The sequence below is a fragment of the Alosa alosa genome, chromosome 13 (assembly GCF_017589495.1).
Source record: "Alosa alosa isolate M-15738 ecotype Scorff River chromosome 13, AALO_Geno_1.1, whole genome shotgun sequence".
In the NCBI taxonomy this organism is placed as follows: Eukaryota; Metazoa; Chordata; class Actinopteri; order Clupeiformes; family Clupeidae; genus Alosa; species Alosa alosa.
In genome coordinates, this window is record NC_063201.1 from 33,148,353 (window position 1) to 33,174,096 (window position 25,744).

Consider the following 25,744-nt stretch of genomic DNA (forward strand, 5'->3'; position numbering starts at 1 on the left):
GCACACACACACACACACCGGTGAGACACATAGGCAAACACAGATACTCTCTCTGCAGCATGCACGTGTGTCGTGCTGTTGTTTACCTTTGTAGTTTACGGATTTCCCTATGGTCTCTGTGGTAAACGTCACAACGCTTTGAACTGTGGGTAATTCCCTTTGTGTGTACTCAAACCCTCACACCTTTTGAAATTCGACATTGGGACAGCCCTAAGCCCTTACGAATTTCTGGAGAATGCGCACCAAAGTCTGTGAGTCTGTGAGTCCGGACTTTGGGATTGGCCCATTAACACACATGAGCACAGTCAAACATACACAGTAGGGGATTAACATGGACACGTTTAATCTGATTTGAATCTGTACAACGGCTCAATTGGAATAAAAATGACACATATAAACACCTTGATCGGAATAGAACTGCCACTATGTATGGACTACAGTAATTTCCTGTGTATTGTGTATAAACTGCACGACAGTGTTTTATGCAAGTTAAAAAAAAGAAACAAAACATATTAATACTGTATTCACTGCTCCCGTGTATTAACCTCATACAATGAGTCATAGCTCAAGAAATTTTGCAAAATCAATGTATAAACCGCGGCTAAATTACCAGAGGTTAAATTGGGCCGGGGTGCACCCGAGCACAGCTCCGCCTCTTCAGGTCCACAACATTCATACTTTGAAGTGTCTCAGTTGTGAAACATTTTGCTTCAAGTAATAAACCTTGTTTTCGATACAATTGTGTTGAAAGATTTGGTGGTTCAGAAACTCTTCATTTGGCTATCATTAGCATTAGAGAGTCTGCCAAATGTGTTATTTCTGTGTTCTGTTTTTTTCCCTGTTTCTTTTTTCTCACACACTTCCTAGTTACATGTGCCACTTAAGTTTAAACTGAATGTGAAGTACGGTGGTTTTTATCAAAGTTGACCTGCTAATACAGGGTCTGGGGTAGGCTCATGGAGGAGAGTTTCCAAGGAGGAAAGGAGGTTGAGTAGTACATTGAATATCTAGCTTCACCTAGGGCTGGGCGATATACTGTAACTAAAAAATAATATTGCAATATTTTAGTCTATTTCACAATATACAATATATATCTCCATATTTAGAAATTCACTCTAAAAGAATTCATGAATTCTCACTTTCACCCTGTGATCTTTTAAATGATACCAGTATGATGCAGTAGGCTAGGCTAAATTTGCAGTCCAATCCCTGTAAGTAAGGATCTGCATTAAAACATTCTTGGTTATTCACAGGTGATTTCTATTTTATATTTGCATGTAAAAGCAAGGGTGAAAGTAGTTTTGAATTCTTTCCAGTAGGGAAAAGTGTGCACACAAAAAATTAAACACACTTAAATTGGGGACATCAGTTGAAAAAGGTTGCTAGGTTACGGGGACGCTGGCGAGACACACCGCTCTGTCTGGCATCATGTTTTTGTTTGTTTTTATGTAATGTTTCATCTTATGTAATGTCATGTTTATTTTTTGTAATGATTTGGCTAGTTAAATGTTTTCTCTCTTTATTTACGTTATTTTTGATAGGTTTTGTGTTATTCTCTTAGTCCTTTTTACTGCTTCCAAGTCGGCTGATGTTGTTAACGTTTGTCCATTGGGAGCTTGCTATGGCTAGCTTTTGCCCTGGGCCTCCGACATCCTTCCCATCCATCTGTGAGCCGGTGCTGCACTTCACTGTCTGGTCGAGGGGATTTCTCGGGACAGCAGCTGACTACTCTGCAAGAGATCTGCCGAGGCCGCCGAGCTGTTTCTGACCTGTGGGCTGCCATGCCAACAGCCTGGAGTCTGGATTGAGCAGACTAACGTTGACGTTGTAGAACTCTGCATCACGGACCAACAAACTGTCGCTGTTAAAAGTCCACCGAGTTGCTGATCTACAAGATCGCCCATGACTTCGGGCTGTTATGCTTCCAGTGATCTTCAGACTAACAAGGCCTAACGTTAACGTTATTTCCAGACTGCCAGTGAGTTCACGGGGTCGGTCAGTTGTAAAGAACTTTGTTGGCGTTGCATGGTTGTGGAGACACAGCTGTGCGCAGTTTCACGCGGGTCATCATTGCCCTTGGACATTTTCAGCCGGTTGGAAATTGGACTAATTTAATTTTTTTATTTTGTTTATTAATTTGTTTGTTGACTGTCTTGTGTGTCTTGGTGTCACGGGTACGCTGGTGACTACGGCGCTCCGTCCGGCATCTTTTGTGTTTGTTATTTTTTAAATGTATGTCTTGGTGTCACGGGTACGCTGGCGACTACGCCGCTCCGTCCGGCATCTAATGTCTTTTGTTAGCCTATGTGTCAATGACAACGTCTTATATGTGGAGCGCTTTGGGTTGCACTCTGTGCATGTTAAATGCGCTATACAAATAAAACTGACTTGAAATAGGGTACATCCAGCAGCCAGACAAATACCTTGTCTTAGCTGAATTACTGAAGCTAAGCAGGTGTGGGCCTGGTTAGTACTTGAATGGGAAACCTCCTTGGAAAACTAGGTTGCTGCTGGAAGTGGTGTTGGTGTGTGGTCAGTAGGTGGCACTCTTCCCTCTGGCCAAAAAGATTGATCCCAATGCCCCAGTGCAGTGACGGGGACACTGTAGGAGATGCCGTCCTTCGGATGAGACGTTTAACCGAGGTCCTGACTCACTGTGGTCATTAATGATCCCATGGCACTTATCGCAAAGAGTAGGGGATGTCCCGGTGGCTAAATGTCCAACCTAGCTCATTCAATCCGGACCCCTATTCATCCCCCACTGTAATTGGCTCCCTCACTCTCCACCTCAAGCTGGTGTGTGGTGAGCGTTCTGGCGCATAATGGCTGCCGTGCATCACCCAGGTGGGGGCCACACATTGGTGGTGGTTAGTGAGGTCCCCCTTTCTATGTGAAGCACTTTGAGTGTTGAGAAAAGCGCTATATAAATGTAATATGTTGTTGTTGTTTATTTATTTTAGCCTATTTGCAGAGCAATCATCAGGGCCTGTTATTTGGCTTTAGTTAACTTTCTTAGGCTTCATGGCTTTAGTTAACTTTCCAAATACATTTAAATTTTTTCAATCTGTCTCTGATATGTGTCCATATGAATGATGATGGCTTATATCGGATAGAAGGTAAGTTAACGGTGTGGTGCATTACTTAGTTAGTCATTCGGTTATATATATTCGGTTTATCCACCTCTGAAACCTTCAGAAATAGAGTTTATCCCCCTCTTATTAGAGTTTATTATCCACCTCTCAAAGGAGTTTATTCACCAATTGCAACTTTTAACATTCAAAAAATCACACTGTATTATCCACATTCATAATGTGTACAATCCTCAACACTCTAGGAACCATTTAATACCATTGGTATTGTTATAAACATTGGACAATAACCTCCACCATCATCAAACATGTTCTGAATGCCTTTTTCAAAAATCCGATACTGCATGGCGCAGTCCACCTCACTGTGATCACAGAATTCAGTTTACCCACCTCTTATTTTACCACAACACCTAGTAGAGAGGCAAGTGGAGAGAGATGAGGGAAGAGGGGAAGAGTGTGGTAAGTGCTTATTAGGTGTGTGGGGTTGTCATAAGCGCTTGGAGAGGAGGTCTTCTTGGAAGAGTCGGGACAGTGTAGGGACAGAAGTGGGAGATGTGACAGGGGCAGAAGAGAGATAGGTAAGGGGAGTAGCAGATATAGAAAAATGTAAAATTGTTTTTACCTTGCCTTTGTTGTATTAGGATGATTTAATGCATGGCCACAAAGCCACAGTGAAACAGAAACACAATCATGCAAATGATTGGGGTGCAAATCTGGAATTGAAATTTAAATTAAAACAGGCAAATGTAAACAAAGACAAAGTGTGGACGCGAACAAAGATTGTAATGCAAGCCATCCTTCGGATCAACCACCTCCTCCACATGTTATGTTTCGGTGCACTCACACTGCTCCATTGAATATGTTGATGGAGGCACTTCTCATTCACTCTCCATGGGCCAACGTGACAGCCCTAAAAATATTCAAGCTTTAGTACCACCGGGCCTGAAAAAAACTTAACAGTACATTTGCCCCTCTATGTATTGGTATTTTCAAAGTCAAGATGGGTCAACCAAATTGAGCGATTGGTCAACAAATTGATACCTTTGTTGTATAATACAATGAAATACAATTGTACCTTTGTTTGTATTTCAACTTTTTGCCACATCTCAATTACCTACATATTTATTTCTCTTTGTCATTTTCTCTATGCTTTATGTAGTCACAGACCCTAGGATGGCTAGGAACCCCAGAGCAAGTAAGTAGCTCTCTTTTATATCTCCTCAAAAAACCACTTGTTATGACCACTTGAAGCAGCTTGAAGCATAATTGGAGGTCAAGTAGTGAAGCTGTGAAGGCATAGCCTGACAAGCCAGACCCACATTAAAATGTAGGGTCTGGGCACTCACCATTCTCAGTCATCAGTCCGAGGGGCGGGGTAATCGGTTGTCTCTCAAATTCCCCCTGCACGCAATAGGACAGCGCTCCCATGCCTTTCCCACCAGCGGAGCTAGTTGGCTAGTTCAAACTTTTGCCAACTTAATAAAAGCTTAACTCGTGTCACACCGCCAACAGCAACATTATCTTATTTGTTTTCAAGTAGCAGGGAATTCAAGCCAAACCGTTGCAACTCTGCCATCAATCATTATGTTAAGCCCGCCTAACGACTCTATACACGATTTGATTGGCCTGATAGAAGTTTAATTTTTTGAGCTCACAAGCCAACGGTTGCTAGAGTTGGTAGACTAGCCCTGGCAGCAAATTTGCCGCTAGGGTGCGTCTAGATTTCTAGGCTAGTGAAGGGCCAAAGTGCTTGAGCACTCTTGCACCACCAACAGGTCAAAGTTGGACATGTGTGAAAGTCCCCAAAATGCATTGCTTTTTTTAAAAGCCTTCACCAACTCATGCTTTGACCTATTGCTTTATGTAGATGTCCAAGTTGATGAGTGGCATCTAACAGAAATAGAAGGGGGAAAAGATGCCATTAGATAAAATGTTTAAAGAAACCGTATGTAAGAAATGTATTTCAATTAATCATAAAATGGCCCTGATATGTCACTAGACATTAAGAAATCATGTTCATTTCAAATACTTATATCACTGACAACAGCAGTCCGGCCAGGACATTGTCATTTCAAAAGTGAAGTTGCAGCCCTCAACTGATGTTGATGTTGTGTTTTGTCATGTCATGTGTTTTGGCCTGATGCGCCACCCTCCACCTATGTAATAATCACAAAGTCAGTAGTGTTTCGGCAACCTCGAGTTAGGGGGGAGGGGGAGGGGATACACCGCTTTACAGTTATTTGAAAGTGATTGCAGTACCAGTTTTGACCACAATCTTACATATGGTTCCTTTAACAGTAATTTCAGGCTATTAAGAAGAGGAAATATTTCGTAGTATCATAGAATATATACAACAAATATTTACTAAGTTCACTCTTACAATCCAAGGCTAAATTATGTATGTGACATTAAAAACCAAGTTACAAAGTACCAAAAGTAATACTTTCAAAAAATATATAATAATTACAATTACTGTATATGCACAATGCAATACAATATAATGCCAAAAGCCATAGAGAAAGTAGAGAAGTAGCCTGGGTGTTCCCATGCTGCCTTGCGTGCGATTTGATTCACGCTGCTAAGGCAGCCTGGAGACCATGGAGCAAATTTTCGCCTGAGATAGGGAACCAATCACAGAACAGGGGGGAAAGCAAGATGATGATGAGCTATGCACAGACGCATTTGATAGACATCCGTGGCACCCAATAAATGGATCTGGGCATTTTGTTCAAATATGAGAAAATGAACGTTTGGTTCCCAGACCACGTCTCTTTGAGAAGTGGTGGCGCTAGCCAGGCTAAGAGAAAGTTATAAAAAAAAAAAAAAAAAAAAAAAAAAAAATCAATACAATTATGAAATAAGATCAATACATTTTTTACAGGTTATCAAAATTCAGCAAAACTAAAATAGGCTTTCCTATAAAGATTGGTTTTGAGGAGGGACTTAAAAGGGGACACTGACTCAGCTAACCTGATTTCCTCAAGTAAATCATTCCAAAGATTTGGGACTCTGGGCCCTATTTTTCGCCCTGGCGCATGGCGGAAAACGGGTTATTTTCTTGGCGCAACGTTTAAATTCTTATTTTGCATGTCTCTTATTTTAAGCAACGCGCAGGGGTGTGGCAACTAACGACCTGGAGGGGTCTGGCGCGTTGTCTAAAAATCGCTATCATACACTACCTAAAACGCATTACGCCACTGACCAAGAGAAACCTGGTCAGAAGTCCATGGCGAGTTTGTGGCATGTTTATGTTTATGTTTATGATATTTTAAGAGCGCATTATCAACAGTGATATGGGTGGGTGCACAAGACCCAACCATGCTTTTCTCATCCACAAACACACACCGGCGCACATCCATGCAAAACATTACAAATTACATGATTACAATGGGAAACATAATTACAACAAAGATATTACGAAATACATCTCACAATGAGTAGTTATTCACCATCATTTGCAAATTCGTAATGACGGATAAAAGTGATTAGACGAGAGATGAGAGACAAATATGAAGCACAGCTGAAGACGCACTGTCACGAGATGTACAGTAAGCAACTCCTCTGCAGGATGAACGTTTTTTATTCAGTAATTCGAACATTATTGAGGTAAGTGTTGCTTTTTCCAAGGCTATTTTTTCGATGGTAATCCATTGTCAGTCAATAGTGAAAGTAATTAAGCCTTTCATGCATGAATGAGTAATTCTCGAAGTAGATTTTTTTCCTAAGCTTTTTCTTACCCCCAAACAAGACTTAGAACGTAAAATTCGATTAAATGGTAAATGTTCTTTTTTATGTAAAAACAGGTGTTCTATGCTAAAACAGGCTATATGAACAATTGAAATGAAGTTAAAACTAGTTAAGATAGTAAAGTAACTAGATGTACTGCATAGTGGTACAAACTGCACTTCTCGCAAGTACATTATCTCCATCTCCTACTCCATGCCCTACTCTTGCATCTCATGCCATGTCTGTGTGTGTGAGTGTGTGTTCATATATATGTGTTTGTGTGAATGGGGGAGGGGTCGTGTGTAGGTGTGTGGGAGGAAATATGGATGGTGTGTGTGTGCATGGGGGTATTATGTGTGTGTGTGTGTGTGGGGGGTAAAGGTGTGTTTGTGTGTGTGGGGTAATGGTGTGTGTGTGTGTGTGTGTGTGTGGGGGTATAGTGAAATGGTGTATGTGTGGGGGGAGGTATGGTATGTTTGTGTCTCTGTGTGTGTGGGGGTGTAATGGTGTGTGTGTTGAGGGATGTACCTGTGTGTGTGTGTGGGGGGGTATGGTGTGTGTGTGTAAGGGGGGCGGGTGTATGGTGTGTGTGTGTGTGTAAGGGGGTGTAAAGGTGTGTCTGTGTGTGTAGGGCAGGGGTGGGCAACTAATTTCCCCAAGGGGCCACATGACAAACTGGGACTGTTGAGGAGGGCCAGACCCAAAATACCTAACTCAAGTCTGAACTCAATTCTGTCCAATTCTATTCTGTTCTTGTATAACATTAAGTAAATCATATGGTTTTGTTTACTACTCGTAAGAACAGATGAAAATGTGAGGGAGACAAAGGAAAAACAGCAATAGGCTTTTTAATCTATGTCCAGTATTTAATCCTTATTCTCGAAAATGATTTTTTGACATTGACATTTTTTTTCCGTTTTCAAAGACTGATATAAAAAAGTACTACAATATCTATATAATTAGGCTAGGCCATGAAAATGTGAAGGAGTCAGTACAACCATAGGCCTGTGCCACCATTTCATCAACACTCACGCGGGCCGGTCAGGGAAAGCCCACGGGTCCGGATGTGGCCCGCGGGCCGTATGTTGCCCATGTATGGTGTAGGGTAATGGTGTGTGTGATGTGTGTGTGTGTGTGTTGGGGGGGTACCTGTGTGTATGTAGGTTGTGTGTGAGGGGTGTAGTGTGGGGTGAGGTAGGGAGGTATGGTATGTTTGTGTGTGGGGGGGGGGGGGGGGGGGGTCTAATGGAGTGTATGTGGGTTAGGGCTGGAACGGTGACCGCATTACCGCAATACCGCGGTCACATGACTCCTACTGCGGGTCTGAGCTCGTCACCGTCATCACCGCAAAAAAAAATAAAATAAAAAAATCTGTGAAACATTTGGGGGATTCGACTTCATGTACCCGCCTGCAGAGTTCTTAAACTGACTGCATTACGTGATTATTTCTGAGATTCTGACGTTTTCAACCATGACATATGCACAATTCCGGATTGAAAACGTAGCAGAATCTCAGAAATAATCACGTTATGCAGTCAGCTTAAGACGTCTGGCCTGCACATGTGTGCACGTGGTATGTAATGTTGTAATCTTAATAATAATAATAATAATAATAATAATAATAATAATAAGCTTTATTGTATAGCACCTTTCATACACAGAATGCAGCTCAAAGTGGTTTACATTTGGAGCATGTCACACAATAATAGAGTCAGTCAGTCATTATCAATCACTTTCACTTTTCTTCATTGCTGTGGCTGTTTATGATCCAATCAGCAACATATCAGAAATATAGAAAATAACATGTAACACAATTATAGAGAAGAGTCAGTCATTCCCCTTTGTTGCTGTGGCCGTTAATGATCCAATCAGCAACATATCAGAAATAATATTATACTTCTATAGATATATAAAGGCTTTGCTAACAAATGCTTAGGCCCCGTTGATGCGGCTTCCAAGCAGCCAGCTTTAGCATGTTCTTAGCATATGTCGTAATTATTTGACTTTATACACAGACATTTAAGACTGGCAGCCTTAACCCTTTACCTCCCACAAGCACGCCATATGGCAACTGTGTCAAGGAAAAACTCCCATATTCCAGGAAGAAACCTTGAGCAGAACCTGACTTAATAGGGGGAGCCCATCTGCTTCTGGCTGGCTGCGCCCTCCAATGGCAGCAGATGTAGAATAATCTGAAAAAGTAGTCTACAAGATAAGATGAGTTAACTAAAGGCTTTCTCATACAGGTATGTTTTCAGATCTTTTTTAAAAATATTTACTGAACTTGCCTGCTTGATATACAGAGGCAGAGTGTTCCATAGTTTTGGGGCATAATGAATAAAAGCAGCTTCTCCACTCTGGAGCACTTTGGGTACAATTAAAAGATTAGAATTGGAAGATCTAAGTTTCCTTTGTGGTTGATAAGATGTTAAAAGCTCAGAGATATGAAGGTGCTATGCCATTCAGAGCTTTGTAAGCAATTAACATAACCTTAAAATCAATTCTATAGGAAACAGGGAGCCAGTGCAGTTCAGCCAACACAGGGGTAATGTGTTCTCTCTTCTTGGTCTTGGATCTTATGACATTTCTCACAGAACCACAGTTATGTTAAGTAGGCTAATCTTCTGTTTTCAAAATAAAACTTCAAAACGTGTCATCAAAAGATGAAGCAAACCCGACCTTTCGCGTATGTGTTGGGGAGTGCAATGTTCCAACATTCCATTTGTTTACTATGCGAGAGTAGGGGAGAACTGGCACAGTCAACACTTTTCTATTCTCTCCGTTCAAACTCGATTTAGCCTACATAAAGCTGTTACGTGAAAGCTGTGAAATTTGGCCAGAAAGGAGTCATCCATGTTTACTCCATGAAAGAATTAAAACATATATTCTAGTTTGTTAAAAATTTACCCGGGGGCGCGGTGGCGCAGCAGGCTACAGTGCCCGTACCATATACGGGTCCGAGTGCCCACGGGGACCCAGGTTCAAATCCAACCTGTGGTCATTTCCCGATCCCACCCCATCTCTCTCTCTCCCGCTTGCTTCCTGTCACTCTCCACTGTCCTGTCCAAATAAAAGGAAAAAAAGCCAAAAAAATCATATGGAGGGCTACTCATTTGAAACAAACATACCGTCACCCCTTTTTTGCGAGGGTAGTCCTCCTAAATAATAGGCCTATGAGATTTGTACTTTTAAATTATCAATATTGTGTAGGCCTATGCAACACTACCAACATTTTTGTTCAGTTTGTTCATTTCAAAGTTTGCATGGGGAATCTAATCTATTTTTTTTAACAAAAAAAACAATCATTTTGTGCAATTAATAATTTGGGTTAAAATTTGTACCCAATTTATACCCACCCACCATTATGAATTCAGGGGTTGTTTAAGTTGTGATTTCAGTGGACAATTCAGTTTTAACATTTCAATAGTAATCGCCCACACCACCCTAACATATGAAAACTCCTTTTAAAGTTATTGCACACCTGAAATCTCTCCATGATCTGACAAAAAAGGTAATGCACAGTCCTGCTCAGTCATGCATGCCACAACATTTTCAGCGCTATTATTCGGCAGTAGCCTACGGAGGAGAAAAGGCCTGTGAGCTAAAGCAATTGTTTTTCAGTTCTTGAACAATCATGCAAGAACTGTATTTGACGAACATGGAATGGCCACAGAACTTTTGCAAAGATATGCTTCCATTGGCTACACCAGACGAGCTAGTTTTTACTGTCTATGCGTGCGAGCAGCGTGTATGCGCTCCGCTTCTGTTGTTGTTTAAAGACTGAATGGGAAACGGATTTGTAACATGAAAACTTTGTTTACCCCTGCTGCATTTAAAGTCAGTGGCGCAAATTCAGATGCTATTTTAAGGGTGCATGCATGGCCACAGGGGCACCTGCAACACCGATCTACAGACACCCCGTGCACACACAGAAACATTCAAAGCCTTGATAATATTTGTCTGTTTCCTGGTTTTGTTTGTGCATTGGACATAACAACACAACGCTTAATTATGACCTATTGATTTGGACAACTTTATACAGCCCTAGGGGTTTGCATGGACGTCACGTTATGTCCGGTAACCATGGTAATCCAGCATGCGCGGCCATATTGGCGGTATTCAGTGAATGAAGTACAATGGAGTATTATGCACTTTGGATATCTTACGTGATTGTAGCCGTTTTTAAACAACAGAAAAGCTCATCATGCGTCTGAGATGCAAAGGCATATAGGGCAGGACTCTGACCACAAGAAAAGGCGCGATATTTCGAGAAATTACGGTTTATTGGCAGCGCAGATCCATATGAGTTGGGTAAGGGAGATGACGTACCAAGTTCAACCACAAGCGCCCCCCTTCCTCCTCCTTCTGGCATTATTGTCCCTTCTCCCTGGTTTTTTAATAACTTTTGGAAGTCGATACCTACACCAGATGTTTTTTCCAGTCTGACCTATTGGTACAACCTAAAACACGGCAATAATGAACCATTTTCCTTGACAATGTTAGGGATTTACTTCAGTGCCTAATGCTTTCTAATGAGGCGAGTATCTCCAATATGGCGACGTCCATATCTGATGACACGCCGTGCAAACCCCTAATAACTGTATTTCGTTCGTTTGGCTTGTATTATTGCAGAGAAATATGCTAATCATTCCTGCTTCAGTTCCAGACAGGTCATCATCAGTATATCATTAAAACCTTCGGGGCTAACCCCTTTCATTTCTGATGCAGGTTGTGCACAACAGAATAGACGGACACAAGATACACTGTAAAAAATAACTGACACTATTTACGCAAAAAAATTGTGGCAGCAATTTCCACTTACTTTTTTTAGGTAAATCTTTACCTTTGATTACACAGATTTTCCAAATGTCCTTTACCATAATATATTATGTAAAGCTTACGAAGACTTCACAATTTTTACATACTTTTTTTAGGTAAATGTTTACCTTTGATTACACAGATTGTCCAAGTATCTTTTACTATAATATATTACGTAAAGCTTACTAGGATTTTTTACATATATTTTTCTAGCCTTCTGAATGTAAATGAAGCCCTAAAAATTATGTCTTATCTACTCATCTTTTCCTGTTCTCAAACCGAACATGCTTTGAATTTTTTCAACGTTAATTTATATAACACATTTCAATAGTGTAATAATGACACCACACAATTTACAGAACAACTGTTTTTAATTAACCAAGTAAGTACCAAAGTACACCCACAACTGGGAAAGTTACAAATTTGTATTAAAGATACTAAGTTTAAAAAAAAAAAGAAAAGAAATTGCACCTTTCTCCATACCATAAAGTAAAACTTGCTTACAATGGTAATTCTATTTTAGTAACAGAGACGAGGGGGGACGACTCAGTGCTTGTGCAATACCATAAAATGAAAGAAGTATCCGAATCCATTATCCTAAGTCAGTACCAAAGTACACCCACAACTGGGAAAGTTACACATTTATATTAAAGAGTCTCAAGTTTAAAAATAAAAAATACAAATATTTTTAAAATTCCAAAGGTTAACCATTCTCCATACCATAAAGCCATAAAGTAAAACTTGCTTACAATGGTAATTCTATTCTGAAAAAAAGCTCAGTGCTTGTGCAACACCATGAACTGAAAGAAGTATCCGAATCCATTCTCTTAAGTCAGCAATTTGTTTCTAAGTGTTTGCACCTTATTTAGAAGCCTTTTTGGCTCAAGCTCAAGGAATATCTTCTGAAAAGCATCAAAGGTATTCTTCAGTTTAGGTGGGTACTCAAGATTCAAAGCATATATCAGTCCCATCAGCAGTATACATGCCTTTGTTTTGTTTTCAAGTTTAGTGAGCACTTCAGTGCCATCGATTACAAGTGCCACATCCACTGGATCCACTGGATCATCTTGAGAGTAGACCAGAAGGACCTTCATGGTTTGAGATTGGCTGCTTCGGTCATTCTCCTTGATTAAAGCAAAACACAACACAACAACATTACATTAACAAAGGAAATACTCCACTATCCATGGCACAACAATGGGTATTCCAAGTCCAAGTAAGTTTAGTGCCAAACCTTAAGATAACTGAATAACTTACATTTGGCAAGATAACTGAGTTATCCCCCACACACACACACCCCAACACCCACATTTCTTTTCTGACTGTATCAAATACTCAGCACTCTATAGACAAGATAGAAAGAATGGCTGTCTAATATGTCAACAGAAATAACCATATCATTACAAATGGGTATACCTGGCATTTTAGAAACAGCTCGTCGTTGTTTTCTCCAAAGTACTCCATGAGGCTGCAGATGACTGCATCTCTTTGTTGGTCGATACTATGGAGCTGTTAGGAGACATATTGTTTGCACATTTATACATGGCATAATAAAACATACCAGTCAAAGTTTGGACAGACCTAACACACAGGGTTATGCAGTGAACAAACAAAACAGAGCACATTATTTTATACTGTATGTTAGACTTCTCAAAGCAGCCAACATTTGCTGTGATGACATTGTCTCACACTACTGGCATTCTTCTAACCAACCTTACACTATATTGCCAAAAGTATTGGGTCACTTGCCTTGACTCACATATGAACTTAAGCTATTCAGCTTCAACTCTTCTGGGAAGGTTTTCCACAAGGTTTAGAAGTGTGTTTAAGGGATTTTTTGACCATTCCTCCAGAAGCGTATTTGTCAGGTCAGTGAAGTCAGGAAGTGCAATCTATCTGCATAGGAAGTCCTTCAAGAATATTAGAAAACTATTCTCAGTGGTTGAGAGAATGCCAAAATAGAGATAGATAGATAGATAGATAGATACTTTATCTATCTCTATTTTGGCATTCTCTCAACCACTGAGAATAGTGGTTGAGATCATTTGCTGTGCCATCACAGCAAATGATGGCTACTGTGAAAAGCCTATATTAAACATTTTTCCTTTGTAAATAATTTTTGCTTACTAAATAACTATGCAGCTCAAAGTGTCAAGTTTTCATTTTTATTCTACAATGTCAGAATACTCTGAAAAAGAAACACATACTGTACGAGTAGGTGTCTCCAAACTTTTACCTGGTAACTGAGTAAGCATTATATTATGAAAACATAAATTAATGAACTGTATGTGAGACTAAAAGTACCTGGCACAGAGTATCCAATATAGGACAAATCTTGGATCCAGCCACTCCTCCCTTGGCTCTCATCACTTTGAGAAGCTGTGGTGTGTAATGGTCAAGTTTGCCCAGGAATGTCGCCTCAAGTGGAATGGCTGTGATTCTTCTGAACTCCTCCTTCACCTAAAAATGAGAAAAAGCACAGTGCTCCCAAATAAATCTTTTTAGAATTTGTGCATGGATTGATAACAACAAACAGAGAAACAAATAACCTGAAATGGAAAGAAGACATTCATACTAGACATAATAAATAGATTGAGCTTTCTTACTTGATCCTCTCGGAATAAGCCAGGCCATCGCTCTATGAACTCTTGGACAGAGGGACCATCATGCACCACTTCAAGTCTTCGAATTGCAAATGTTTTGGCCATTTTGGCTGTGATTGTTCTTTCGTTGTGTTTCTTCTTTACCTCATAAAGCAAATCAAGTCTCTCTTTCTCCAAACCCTCCTTTGTTTCTCCCACAGGAAAGGGAGGAAGATAGTTAACTTCTGCCCTTTTTGGTCTTTTTATGTTTTTTGCCGGGGCCTGGTTGCTCGAATCCTTCCTTTTTAAAAAATTCACCTCAATCTCAGGGCAGGATATGTTTCGGCTTTTCAGCATGCGTCGGAAGTTGCTCATCCTCGTTTTTAAACTTTGCTGCCAGCCATACATCCCTGAGAAGGACCCAGGCTCCTTGAGACATGGAAACTTCCCCACAAGCGCTTCAACAACTTGTAGTATGTGGTGATCCGTGGGATAAGCTGTATATTGGAAGATTGAATCAGATAAAGTCTGCCTAATAGCTGCCTTCACCCTTGCGTCATCGAATGATGTACCATTCATATGGTACTGTTTGTTTGCCTCTTGCAGAATCAACTCCACATCACGTGAAAACTTGGGTATCTCAAAGTGTAGAGGCCAAGGATCCAATCGGCAAGAATCCGGAAGGATCACTGTCTCTTGAGCTACTGGCCAAGCTATTATCTGCACTGCATTGTGCCTCTGAATTTTGATGTGATGATCTTGGAGTAGAGCTCATCACCAAGTCAGATTCAGCTATAGGGCTGAAGGTAAGGGTGACTGTGGACTCTACTTGGACGATTTTGATTGTGCTCTTGTCATTTATATCTGCTGTTGAGGTCAGAGTGAAATATTCATTGCCAAAATCTTTATCTTCATACATTAGAGAAAAATCCCCATCAAGTTGGAATGTCTCCAGGATTATTGAACGAAGTGCTTCTAATGTTTGAGGAATGCCAGAGGGAAGGGTAAGCTTCCTCACATCACAATCTTTAATCACCACTCGTAACTGGGCTGGCAGAGACATTCCTGCATTGGATACACTCAGCTGTGATGGGGGGGGAAAAAAGAAAGAAAAATGTGTTAGTCAATGATTGAAATAGAGTTGGAGTTTAAAGGTTGTATCAGCAATTAACTCAGACAACTCAGGGTTACTCCTGACTACAACAATATACAGTGCTATGAAAAAGTATTTGCCCCCTTGCTAAAGTTTACTAAAAAGAGTAATTCTTAAACATTCTTTTCAAAGTTCAATTCTTTAACATATTGGGGCAAATACTTATGCCCTCTGTATTTTTTAAGGAAGAACATTTATTTACTTATTTATTTATTTATTTATTTATTTACGATACATTCTTAATTCACAAAGAACATTGGTGTCCTTAAAGGTTGGATTTTTACTCATTTTTTTTAAATTAAGGCATTAAGATCAATTTCCAAAAGATGATTTTATATTCCTCTTCTTAGTCAACTTTAGCAAGGGGGAAAATACTTTTTCACAGCACTGTAGTAGGCCAGTCAACAAGCTCAAATGTGCCCTTTCAGAAACATTTAGATATTGTTTTAATTCAACATTTAAGGGTAATTCTGTCATATAAAATTATTTGTGTGCAATTACCTATTCTGATGTGCTAATAAAGTGTTTTAAAGACACCATTTGTCTGCCTGCAACTTTGTATGCTGCCAAGGGATACACATCAGCCAGCTGTGGTTGTTCAAGGACTTCTATCCTTCTTGTGTATTCTACTTCAAAAGCCCGGAAATGTTCATCATACCAAGCACTTAATACCTTCATTACAAAAAATGGGGCTTCGTGCACAATGATAATCTGAATTATTTCAACAAAATCAGGCAATCCTCCAGTTTGTCCAAAAGGTAACAGCATCCCAACAGCATAGTCAGTGCCCAGAATTGACACTTTATTTGCCATGTTCACAGACAATTCAGTGGGAAACTTCCTTGCAATGGACTCTTTAATCTCCTCTCTCAGAACTTCAACAGCAACTCTGGAAATTTTGGAAACCGACAGCGTTGGCTTCAGAAAATTTGAGTCGTGGAAATGATATGCAATCATGGACTGATGTTTCTTAGCCATCGTCATTAAGATATTTCGGAAGGAACCAGTCTGGCGCACAATCTTCTTGAAAAAGCTGTGTTTCCCTTCAAACCTCATGGTCCACAAAGCCACTACAGGTCCAAAGGCGGTTATGAGCCATGGATAGTGCTCGATGAAATGGTGCTTGGGAATAATTCTTTCTTCTAGGAACACTTCCTTAAATCTGTGCCGGTGCTCACCAATCTTACTGTCAAGGCAACCAATTGTGTAGTGTGTATGAATTGGAGCCATCACAAGCTCAACAATGTCTTTAAGAGTCATTATAACCTGCCACACAAGGTCATCTTCTGGTACTTTTCTGCCAACCATGAAGGGCAACATCCGCAACAAACACCAGTTCTCATGTGCGTTGCCTCCTATGCTTCTTCGTGAGGTTAAGTCCAGTGGAACAGCTTGAGGGCAGTTCGTTTTGTCAGACCATTTGTAGGGAAAGTGTCTGATAGAATGATTTAACTCCTCAAGAGAGAAAAACTTCTTCTTGATAAGACTATTCAGACACAGAGCAAGTTCCAGTGGTACTATGCCCTCAAGCAAGTCATGCATAACATCGGGAGGGTAACCAGAAATCGCATGAAAAAAACTAAGTCTGTCAGAGATGGCACACTGCGATTTTACCCCAAAACAATGGACTTGTGTGGAGTCGTTCAAAGCCTTTTCAACATGCAGACTGTGGTCATGCTTTGTTCTAAGAGGGAATATTCCTGTACTAACTTGATGACTTTGAACCTGCGAACTTTCTGCTGTACAAAAGCGGCAATAATGTGATGCAGAAAAGCTTTCGACGAACCCCCCCAATTGAATGAGCTCCAAGATTGTCAGCAACCACACAGAATGCAGTGCCTTTGAGGGTTTTACCCAAACATGGAACAAAAACCCCTTCGTCTTCCAAAACCTTCAAATCTTTGAGCAAAGGTTCTAGCACTTTAGAGTATCCATACCGTTTCACATCATCTGCCTTGCAAAGGACAGCAAGAAAAATAGAGGAGAGTGTAGATCTCAAAGTAGCAGGGATATCTCCCAATACCCAGCTGTGATCTTGTGCTTTTTGCGTGACGTTCCTAGTGGATTACAAACTTCAAAATCATCAACGTAAAGTATCAGTGACAATTTTGTATCATCTGTAGATCAGAACTGATTGTCTTTGAAGTGTGACCCATCATGAAATGACCTATAACCGGCTTCAGAATGTGTCCTGCCTCTATGGAAGAGCTTATCTTGGATGTCTTTTTTGTCCAAAAGTAGAGAAAGCACAGGCAAAACTGGCACATACTGAAAGGTTTTGTGCTCCTGATCATCAAGAATGTGTTCAACAGGTTCTATGATAGAAAAGTGTTCCTTCAAGAAGATGCTTCTTTTGTAGGATGTGCTTAAAGGCCCATCTGCGGCCAAAGCTGAACTCACAGGGTTTTGCTGGCAAATATTTGTCACCAGTTCTGAAACCACAGAATCATCAATAGTGCATCCATGCTTTTGCAAAGTGGTTAGTACAATCTCTTTAATAACTGGGCCTGAAGCAGTGGAAGTAATGAAATAAAGCTCTTCTATGATGTCATTCAAACATGTGTTGGAGACATTGAAAATGCTTTCCAATTTAAGTAAGAGACATCCAAATCTGTCACTAATTGCCTTTCTTACATCCTCTTCTTCCACAAAGACAGAATCAAAGTTGCTTTCATTTTCCTCATCTTCACCAGATAACTGCATTTGATTATCCTGAAAAACTGACCCCTTGAAATCTCCATGTGTATGAGGAGTATGTTTCTTACTTTTGTGAGAGAAAAATGTTCTGTATATGTTTGTGGTGTGATCACAATCTTGAAATACACAACTGACAGTTTCAAATTTTTTAAGATGTCTTCCAATGTGCTCAAAATATTGCCTCTCTGTTTGGAAACCACATGATCGGCACACAAGACAAGTAAATGATCTCAACTGATTCAATGCTGTAGATTCCGTATGATATCGAGACAAATGGCTACGTAATGAACTCCAGGTCTTGAAAGAGCAAGGACAATTAGAATGTAGACATGGTATTGATTGGTTTCGACCACAGTGTCCATGTTTTAGTCTATAATGCTTCAACAATTCTGCTCTTCTTTCTGTTGCAAAATCACATGCTTTGCAATGCCAATTCATTTTCTAATCAGAGATTGCCAGTTTAGGCGTTATTGTTCACAAATGTGTTCCATGTCACCTCCGACCCTGAATGTGTGTCTGTAAAAATATCAGTATTTGGTTCATTGAAAATATATGTGTTGGACAGTTTTATCACGAATGGTTACTGACTGAAGGGTATTTATGTGCAACGGATATTGGATAATCAGTTAGAAGTCATACCTTAGGTTGTCAATCTTGTCATCGTACGTCATGTCGTTTACAATGCTGCGAACAGAAAAAATACAACGTAGAGGTTAGCCTACATAACGGACAGGCAAAACATTACTAACAGACCGCAGATCACTGCAGATTTTCAAAGTTACATTTTAAGGAAGCTGTATTCGGTCTATGCTTCGTGAGCATTTCCCAGCCCTGCCTTTCTATTGTCCATTGAGGCACACTCAAATCCACGGACATACCGGCACTGCCATGTTAAAATATAAAGTGTTGTCCTTGTCTTGCTTAGGTGTTGTAAAAGGTAATAAAAAGACACAAACAACGACCCACTGTAAGTTATTTGGAAACACTGAGTCACTATTCATTGCGTTGTGAGACAAGAGCCTAACGTTACCGCAAGCAACACGTCCCACATCTCTTCACAGCAACGTTACAGTTAGCCTAGCGCCAGCTGCTTGCTAAGCGAAGTATGTAGATTTTAAATGATTGCTAAAATTAGATGTTGCAATAACACCAGCATAACACCGTCAAAGGACCTAAAATAGTCAAAAAATAATAATATAAAGGGCGGGGATTTGCAAAGCTTAGCCTACGCGTCAGCTAACTAAGTTAGCACATTAGCTAGATTCAAACGTTATAACCTCTAGCAACCCCCACGACTGAAAACGGTGTAACGTATGGCTGCTATGTTAATTTAGCTAGCGTTACCTTCCAGGTAGATTCTAGAAGATTAACAGCGGGACTGTAATTCACTTTTTGTGTTCATAACGGTGGTTCTGGTGCTACAGAGGTTGATAGTTTAATATAGTACAATCCACAAAATCTCAACCATTGACTGTATAAAAAGTAATCAACACCTCGGTGACACACAAATGATGACCATAACGCTAACTTACTGCTCTGCAAGTTGCGATGATACATTGGAGCTTCATGAGTAGGAGATTAAATGTGCAATACCACGTTGGAGACCTTACCTCATAGTGAAGATGCGTAGAAAAGAGAGAACGTCGTCGCCGCCGGATGATTCAGGTGTATTCATGTCAAATGTGCATGTCTATTGAATACTTAAAAAAATAGGATATATCTTACCGGACACTTTTCACATTCTACATATATCTTGCATGGAGTTTACTAATAAATAACATGTGTCGTCCCAAGTATTGTTTACATAAGAAAATTAGGTAATCGAGTGTAGTTTATCTAATATTATAGTGCAAACGACAGAATGTAGTCATTGTATGTATAATATACACATATAACTACATCACATTTACAACACCTCAAAATCATTTTTTACAGTGTACAGACCGAGGAGTTGCAGCTTTATTCAGTTACATGCAGTTGAAACTAAACATAAGTTTCCCTCACAAACTGATTTGGTCGCTATAGCTTTTCCCCAGCTTAACCGTTTATCTGCGTTCGGCGTTTACTCCATAAGAAAACGATTCATACACTGTCGCTGGCCAATCAGTCGCAATTCACTGACGTCAGGTTCACTTAAAGGAGCCACACATAGGCCTAGGCTACAGCTATTTTGTTGACTGCTGTACCATTGAGGACTATTATGAGTTCTGTCCATCATTGGTGGTAGGTAAAATTACTGCAATTAAATTATGCTTAAAAAATGCTGTCCCCAATTCACTTTTCACAATTTTTTTTCGAGAGTATTATCGGTTATCGGTATCGGCCACAACAAACCAATAAATATCGGTTATCGTTATCAGCCCTAAAATTCTATATCGTTGCATCTCTAGTGTAGGGCTTGCTGGTGCAGTGGTTAGCAGTGTAGATAACAACATGAGAGATGCAGGTTCAATTTCCAAGCATTGCAGGAGTAACCCAAGTTTAGCATCTCAATTTCATTAATATTCGTAATATTCATAAACTGCTTGGACCCCATTCACTGCTGTTCGCAACTATTTCATAGTTGATTCCGTGTGTTCTAGCTCTATATTAATTTTCTAGTTATTGGCACGCTGCAATGTTGAAAGTAATTCTGGGATTTTCTGCCATTTTCACGCCATGTAGGTCTTAAAGTTTACTTTTTTGAACTGGCAGAAACCCTGTTGTACCATCCAATACAACATAGCAACATGAAAAGATATATAGACTTTATAACCTCTTTTAATGAATATATTAATCTTCTTAACAAGTTAATGAATGCTCTAGTCACACCAAAACCCCAGGTTGTGTATCCTCTGCATCTTTACATTTTGGTTACATATTGTGTTAATAGTGATTTAGGTTGAAGTGTGTTACAAATTTGACCAGACTAACCCACCAGGGTTCTCTTTCCCTACCAGAGGAGTGTTTCTACCGCCTTGAAGCCGACTATTCTGTGAAGGAATTCCAGTCGCCAGGGTTTCCAAAGAAGTACCCACCCCATGCACGCTGTCAGTGGCAGATTCGAGCACCCAAAGATACTGCCATTTTTGTAAAGTTCCCATTTTTCCATGTGGAGGATGACTGTACCAATGACTTTGTATTCATTTATGACTCACTCAGCCCAGATGACTCCCAAGCCATCACCAAGTCAGTAATTCTGCTGTAACATATCAAGTGTGTACTTCATGAGAAGAAATGATTACTAAAGATGTTTTATTGCTACTTAATGGTTACTAATGGTAACTAATATTTGTTCCAGACTTTCAAAAATGTTTCAGATGTCTGTCTTGTAAGGGTTGAAAGGAAGGTGGTCAGGTTCTTACTGGTCTTCATATGGTTCTCACATGGTTCTAACAGGCAGTGTGGCAAGCGACCTCCCACTAACCAGCTACAAGTGGTTTCCTCAAGCAACATTCTACTGATCAACTTCATCACTGACAGCAATAAGCAGTGGCCAGGTTTCCAAGGAGAGTTATCTGTCATTCCCATAACCACAAGTATGTGTCATTCTGTCTTAAATATTTTGAGACTACTTTGAGCACAGTCAAGGCAGATAGAGTTAGCTCATAAAATTACTGTAGAAATGAACGAAATTTGCACCCGAATTTTTAAAGGTACACTATTAAGAATTTCACATTTATATTACCTTTATAACAAACTTGCAATAGGGGAATCGTTTACCTACATTTATTTATTTACGATACATTATTCATTCACAAAAATTGGTGAAAATTGGTGTCCTTAAAAGTTGGATTTTTCCTCATTTTCTTTCATTAAGGCATTAGGATCAATTTCCAAAAGATGATTTTTATTCCTCTTTTTAGTCAACTTTAGCATGTGTTCCAAAAATTATGGAGGGGACTGTAGCTCTTTGGAGATAGTTTTGCCTGTTGTTAATCCTTCGCCTCCACAACAAAAGCATTTCATTGTGTACAGGGGGAACAAACCATGAGAAGTAGGCTATTTACAACAGCAGAGTAAAATATAAATATATCACAACTCTAGGCGGAGCTCTACAGTCGCCAAAAATACCTGAAACTTCATAGTATAGTATAGTAGTATAGTATATATACTCTTTTGATCCCGTGAGGGAAATTTGATCTCTGCATTTATCCCAATCCGTGAATTAGTGAAACAGACACAGCACACAGTGTACACACAGTGAGGTGAAGCACACACTAATCCCGGCGCAGTGAGCTGCCTGCATCAACAGTATTTCCGGGGAGCAGTGAGGGGTTAGGTGCCTTGCTCAAGGGCACTTCAGCCGTGCCTACTGGTCGGGGTTCGAACCGGCAACCCTCCGGTTACAGGTCCGAAGTGCTAACCAGTAGGCCACGACTGCCCCCTCAAACCTCTATACCTCTATATAGTATACCTCTAAAACAATTACAATTTGTTTATTTTAGTGAAACTATATGGGTTTCAGCCTCTTTGATAGAACACCCGTCTCCCAGTCCATAGTACTACAAATACATGGAATCGAGTTACATTTATGCTACGTGCACCCTACCCTCCCCGCTTCAGCACTGCCATGTATCCAGTAGCTATCTTTGTCCCCTCTTGGTAACTAACTACAGGTAATGTAATTGTAACCTTTGCAAAAAACAGGGTGTAGTTGTACCTGTCTGCCACAGGGAGGCAGGGAGGCTGAGCAGTTGGTCTGATGTGTTACAATCCCACTTCCCAGTGACCATTGGGGGGGAGTGATAGCCACTGTGTGCTAGACAGCTGGGTATTTATTTGGTGCACTGACTAGATGTGTCAGTAAGGATATTGCACTGAGACTTTACCCTGAGGGAGGTCAGGACATATAAGACCTGAACCCTGTAGTAGGAGGGGCATATTTAGTGTTTCCAACATCATGTGAGTGTTTTATTGTAATGTGCTCTTTTTGACTAAATTAAGTTAATTAAATGGGAGCTAAGTTAATTAAATGGGAGCAAACATAACTGGTGGGGGAAAAGGACATGCTCACAACCTGGCTAGGATGTGGCTGTCTTGTAGAGGAGCCAGTGTCTGTGAAATGTCTGTGAATTGTTGCCAAAGCAGCAAAACGGTTGCCACCACCAGCTGTCTACTGTATGTCCATTTCCAACCCGTACCCAATCACGCTGAGCCTTGATAAAGGACGGAGACAGCCCCAAAACAGACTCTGTGCACTAGCACAGTGACGAACTTCCATTTTTGACTAGAAGTCGGCATACCTGTTTCCTGTTCGCTGCCATCGCTGTGAACAAACAGCTGAAGATGAGTTAGTAGTTAATGAAAACAATTGTTTTTATTATTGCTGTATTTTCACTGTGAAATTGTATTTGATTTGTTTGATTGGGTCCATTTTTGCAGCCAAAACATGTGGTGGAACTTTTACCAACACCAATGGTAGCTTCACCTCACCTCACTTTCCCAGTTTTTATCCACCAGACATAGACTGCAAATGGACCATTTCAGTAAGTTAGCGTCCATCCTTCTAAGTTAAATTTGATTATTTTCTCAAACTCTTCAATTTGAGTTCAATTTGAATATTTTCTAAAACTTTAATTTGCACTTTTCATTATGAATATTTATCAAAATGATATGTCAATTGAAATCATCTTCAGATATTTCCATGGTAAAGGTGGCAATGTGTTGACTTTCAAGAAACTGGCTACAGTGATATTTTTTTTGCAGGTGCCTAAAGGTATGAATGTGCGTTTGACGTTCACAATGTTTCGTATGAAAGAGCCAGGAGTGGACATTCGAGTCTGTCACAAAGACTATGTGGAGGTCTTGGGCATAAAGTAAGAGCACAGTATAATCACTTTATCATAATAAGGCCATGAAAGAAGTTGGAGATTGATGACTGTAACTGGGTACAAGGTCATGAAGCAGATAAACATGGCAACATGTGGGGGGAAACATTTCTGGCCCTGGAAAAAAGTACACTAATGGTGAAAACAGTAGATGTAGATGTAGTAAATGTCAGGAGCAAAACAGCATAACACAGTTTAAGACTGGAAATATAGGATTTTTTAATAGAATGATTATAACAATTTTATTAAGACAAATTGAGAACAGATAGGAGTTTAAATGATGGCCTGGTGTAACAATATTTTGTGATTTTTCTCTTTTTTGACAGATATTGTGGAGAGCGGTCTACGTTGTCACTCACAAGCACATCAGATAAAGTGGAAGTTTACTTTCATTCCGATGAATCTTACACAGACAAAGGATTTCAAGCAGAGTTCAATGCTTATGACCCTGGCAACCGTAAGTGACGATGGATTTTGTAATAATACCAATAAATCTGTCCAGATCTTTGCAGCTGTACATGAGAAAATTGTGTTTCTTTCAAGGAAAATCATTCTTTCATTTATCTGCAAGGGTACCAACAAATGTAGCCATGACTTTATGCTCTCCCAATAAATTATTTGAAGTTCTAAGGACAAAGGGAAAAACAGGGGATTTTAATTTGTTGTGGGGACTTTAACAAATGTGTAAATCTGAGACCTGTAGATGAAATTCAGTGTTAAAACCCTTAAGTAAGAGCATTAATGCCTTAATAAAGGAAATCGGTCTTCAAGCAAGTATGTGACTTTCTTCATCAAAGTAATTTACTAGACCCTATGCAGTCTGGTTTCAAGTCATTCTACTGAAACTGCTCTTCTGTCTGTGACTGAAGCATTGAGAGTAGCTAAGTCCTCTGCTCAGTCATCAGTATTAATTCTACTAGATTTATCTGCAGCCTTTGATACTGTTAACCATGACAGTCTCCTTTCTATACTATCTGAACTGGGAATTTCTGGGAAAGCTCTTGACTGGTTTGAATCTTACCTTAAAGGGCGTTCTTTCAACGTGTCTTGGCAGGGACAGGTATCAAAGTCTCATGACCTCACCACAGGTGTGCCTCAGAGATTAGTATTAGGACCCTTGCTTTTCTCTATTTACACCACTTCCTTAGGTGAGACATTTCATTCCCATGGATTTGACTATCACTGTTATGCAGACGACACTCAATTTTATCTGTCTTTCCCAGCTGATGATTCTATTGTTTCTCGCCGGATTTCTGCATGCCTTAAGGATATTTCAGCCGATTTCAGCCGACAGCGATTCCCCAACAGATTAACATCCAGCTCGACTCAACTTCACTGACCCCGCTTAGATCGGCATGTAACTTGGGCGTTGTAATAGATGACCGACTTAACTTCCCTGAGCATGTAGCTTCTATTGCAAAATCATGTCGGTTTATGCTTTACAACATTAGGAAGATCAGACCTTATCTGACACAAGATTTCACACAACTTCGTGTTCAGACCATGGTCATCTCGAAGCTGGACTATTGTAATTCATTATTAGCTGGCTTACTTGTATAATAAGATCATTACAGCTGATTCAGAATGCTGGCGCACGCCTGGTCTTCAATCAGCCAAAGAGGACACATGTAACTCCTCTCCAAGTTACTCTCCATTGGCTCCCTATAGTAGCCAGAATTAAATTTAAATCTCTCACTTTGAACTATAGGACACTGACTGGATCTGCTCCTAGTCATTTTAATTCAATAATCAAGACGTACATCCCCAACCGCCCACTGTGGTCTTTTGATGAGCGTCTGTTGTGTCGACCAGTCATAAATGCTAGGTCTAATTCAAGACTCTTTTCCTCAGTGGTTTCATGTTGGTGGA

At 40.1% G+C, this 25,744-nt stretch overlaps 2 protein-coding genes across 2 annotated transcripts in view; one reads left to right on the plus strand and one right to left on the minus strand.

Moving 5' to 3' along the window:
• The window catches only part of st14 (ST14 transmembrane serine protease matriptase), a 114,152-nt gene that overhangs the window by 25,628 nt on the left and 62,780 nt on the right, over positions 1–25,744 (plus strand). Inside the window, exons 6-11 of the mRNA XM_048260097.1 lie at positions 4,249–4,284; positions 21,005–21,233; positions 21,444–21,583; positions 23,430–23,533; positions 23,754–23,863; positions 24,202–24,332. Of these exons, the coding sequence (XP_048116054.1) occupies positions 4,249–4,284; positions 21,005–21,233; positions 21,444–21,583; positions 23,430–23,533; positions 23,754–23,863; positions 24,202–24,332 (750 nt within the window). The remainder of the gene's footprint in view (positions 1–4,248; positions 4,285–21,004; positions 21,234–21,443; positions 21,584–23,429; positions 23,534–23,753; positions 23,864–24,201; positions 24,333–25,744) is intronic.
• LOC125305404 lies at positions 12,189–15,181 on the minus strand. The gene is made up of 4 exons (XM_048260098.1): positions 14,240–15,181; positions 13,938–14,093; positions 13,050–13,142; positions 12,189–12,757 (listed from the first exon to the last, which is right to left on the minus strand). Exons 1-4 carry the CDS (start codon positions 14,792–14,794, stop codon positions 12,461–12,463), a joined length of 1,101 nt encoding a protein of 366 aa, XP_048116055.1. The 5' UTR covers positions 14,795–15,181; the 3' UTR covers positions 12,189–12,460.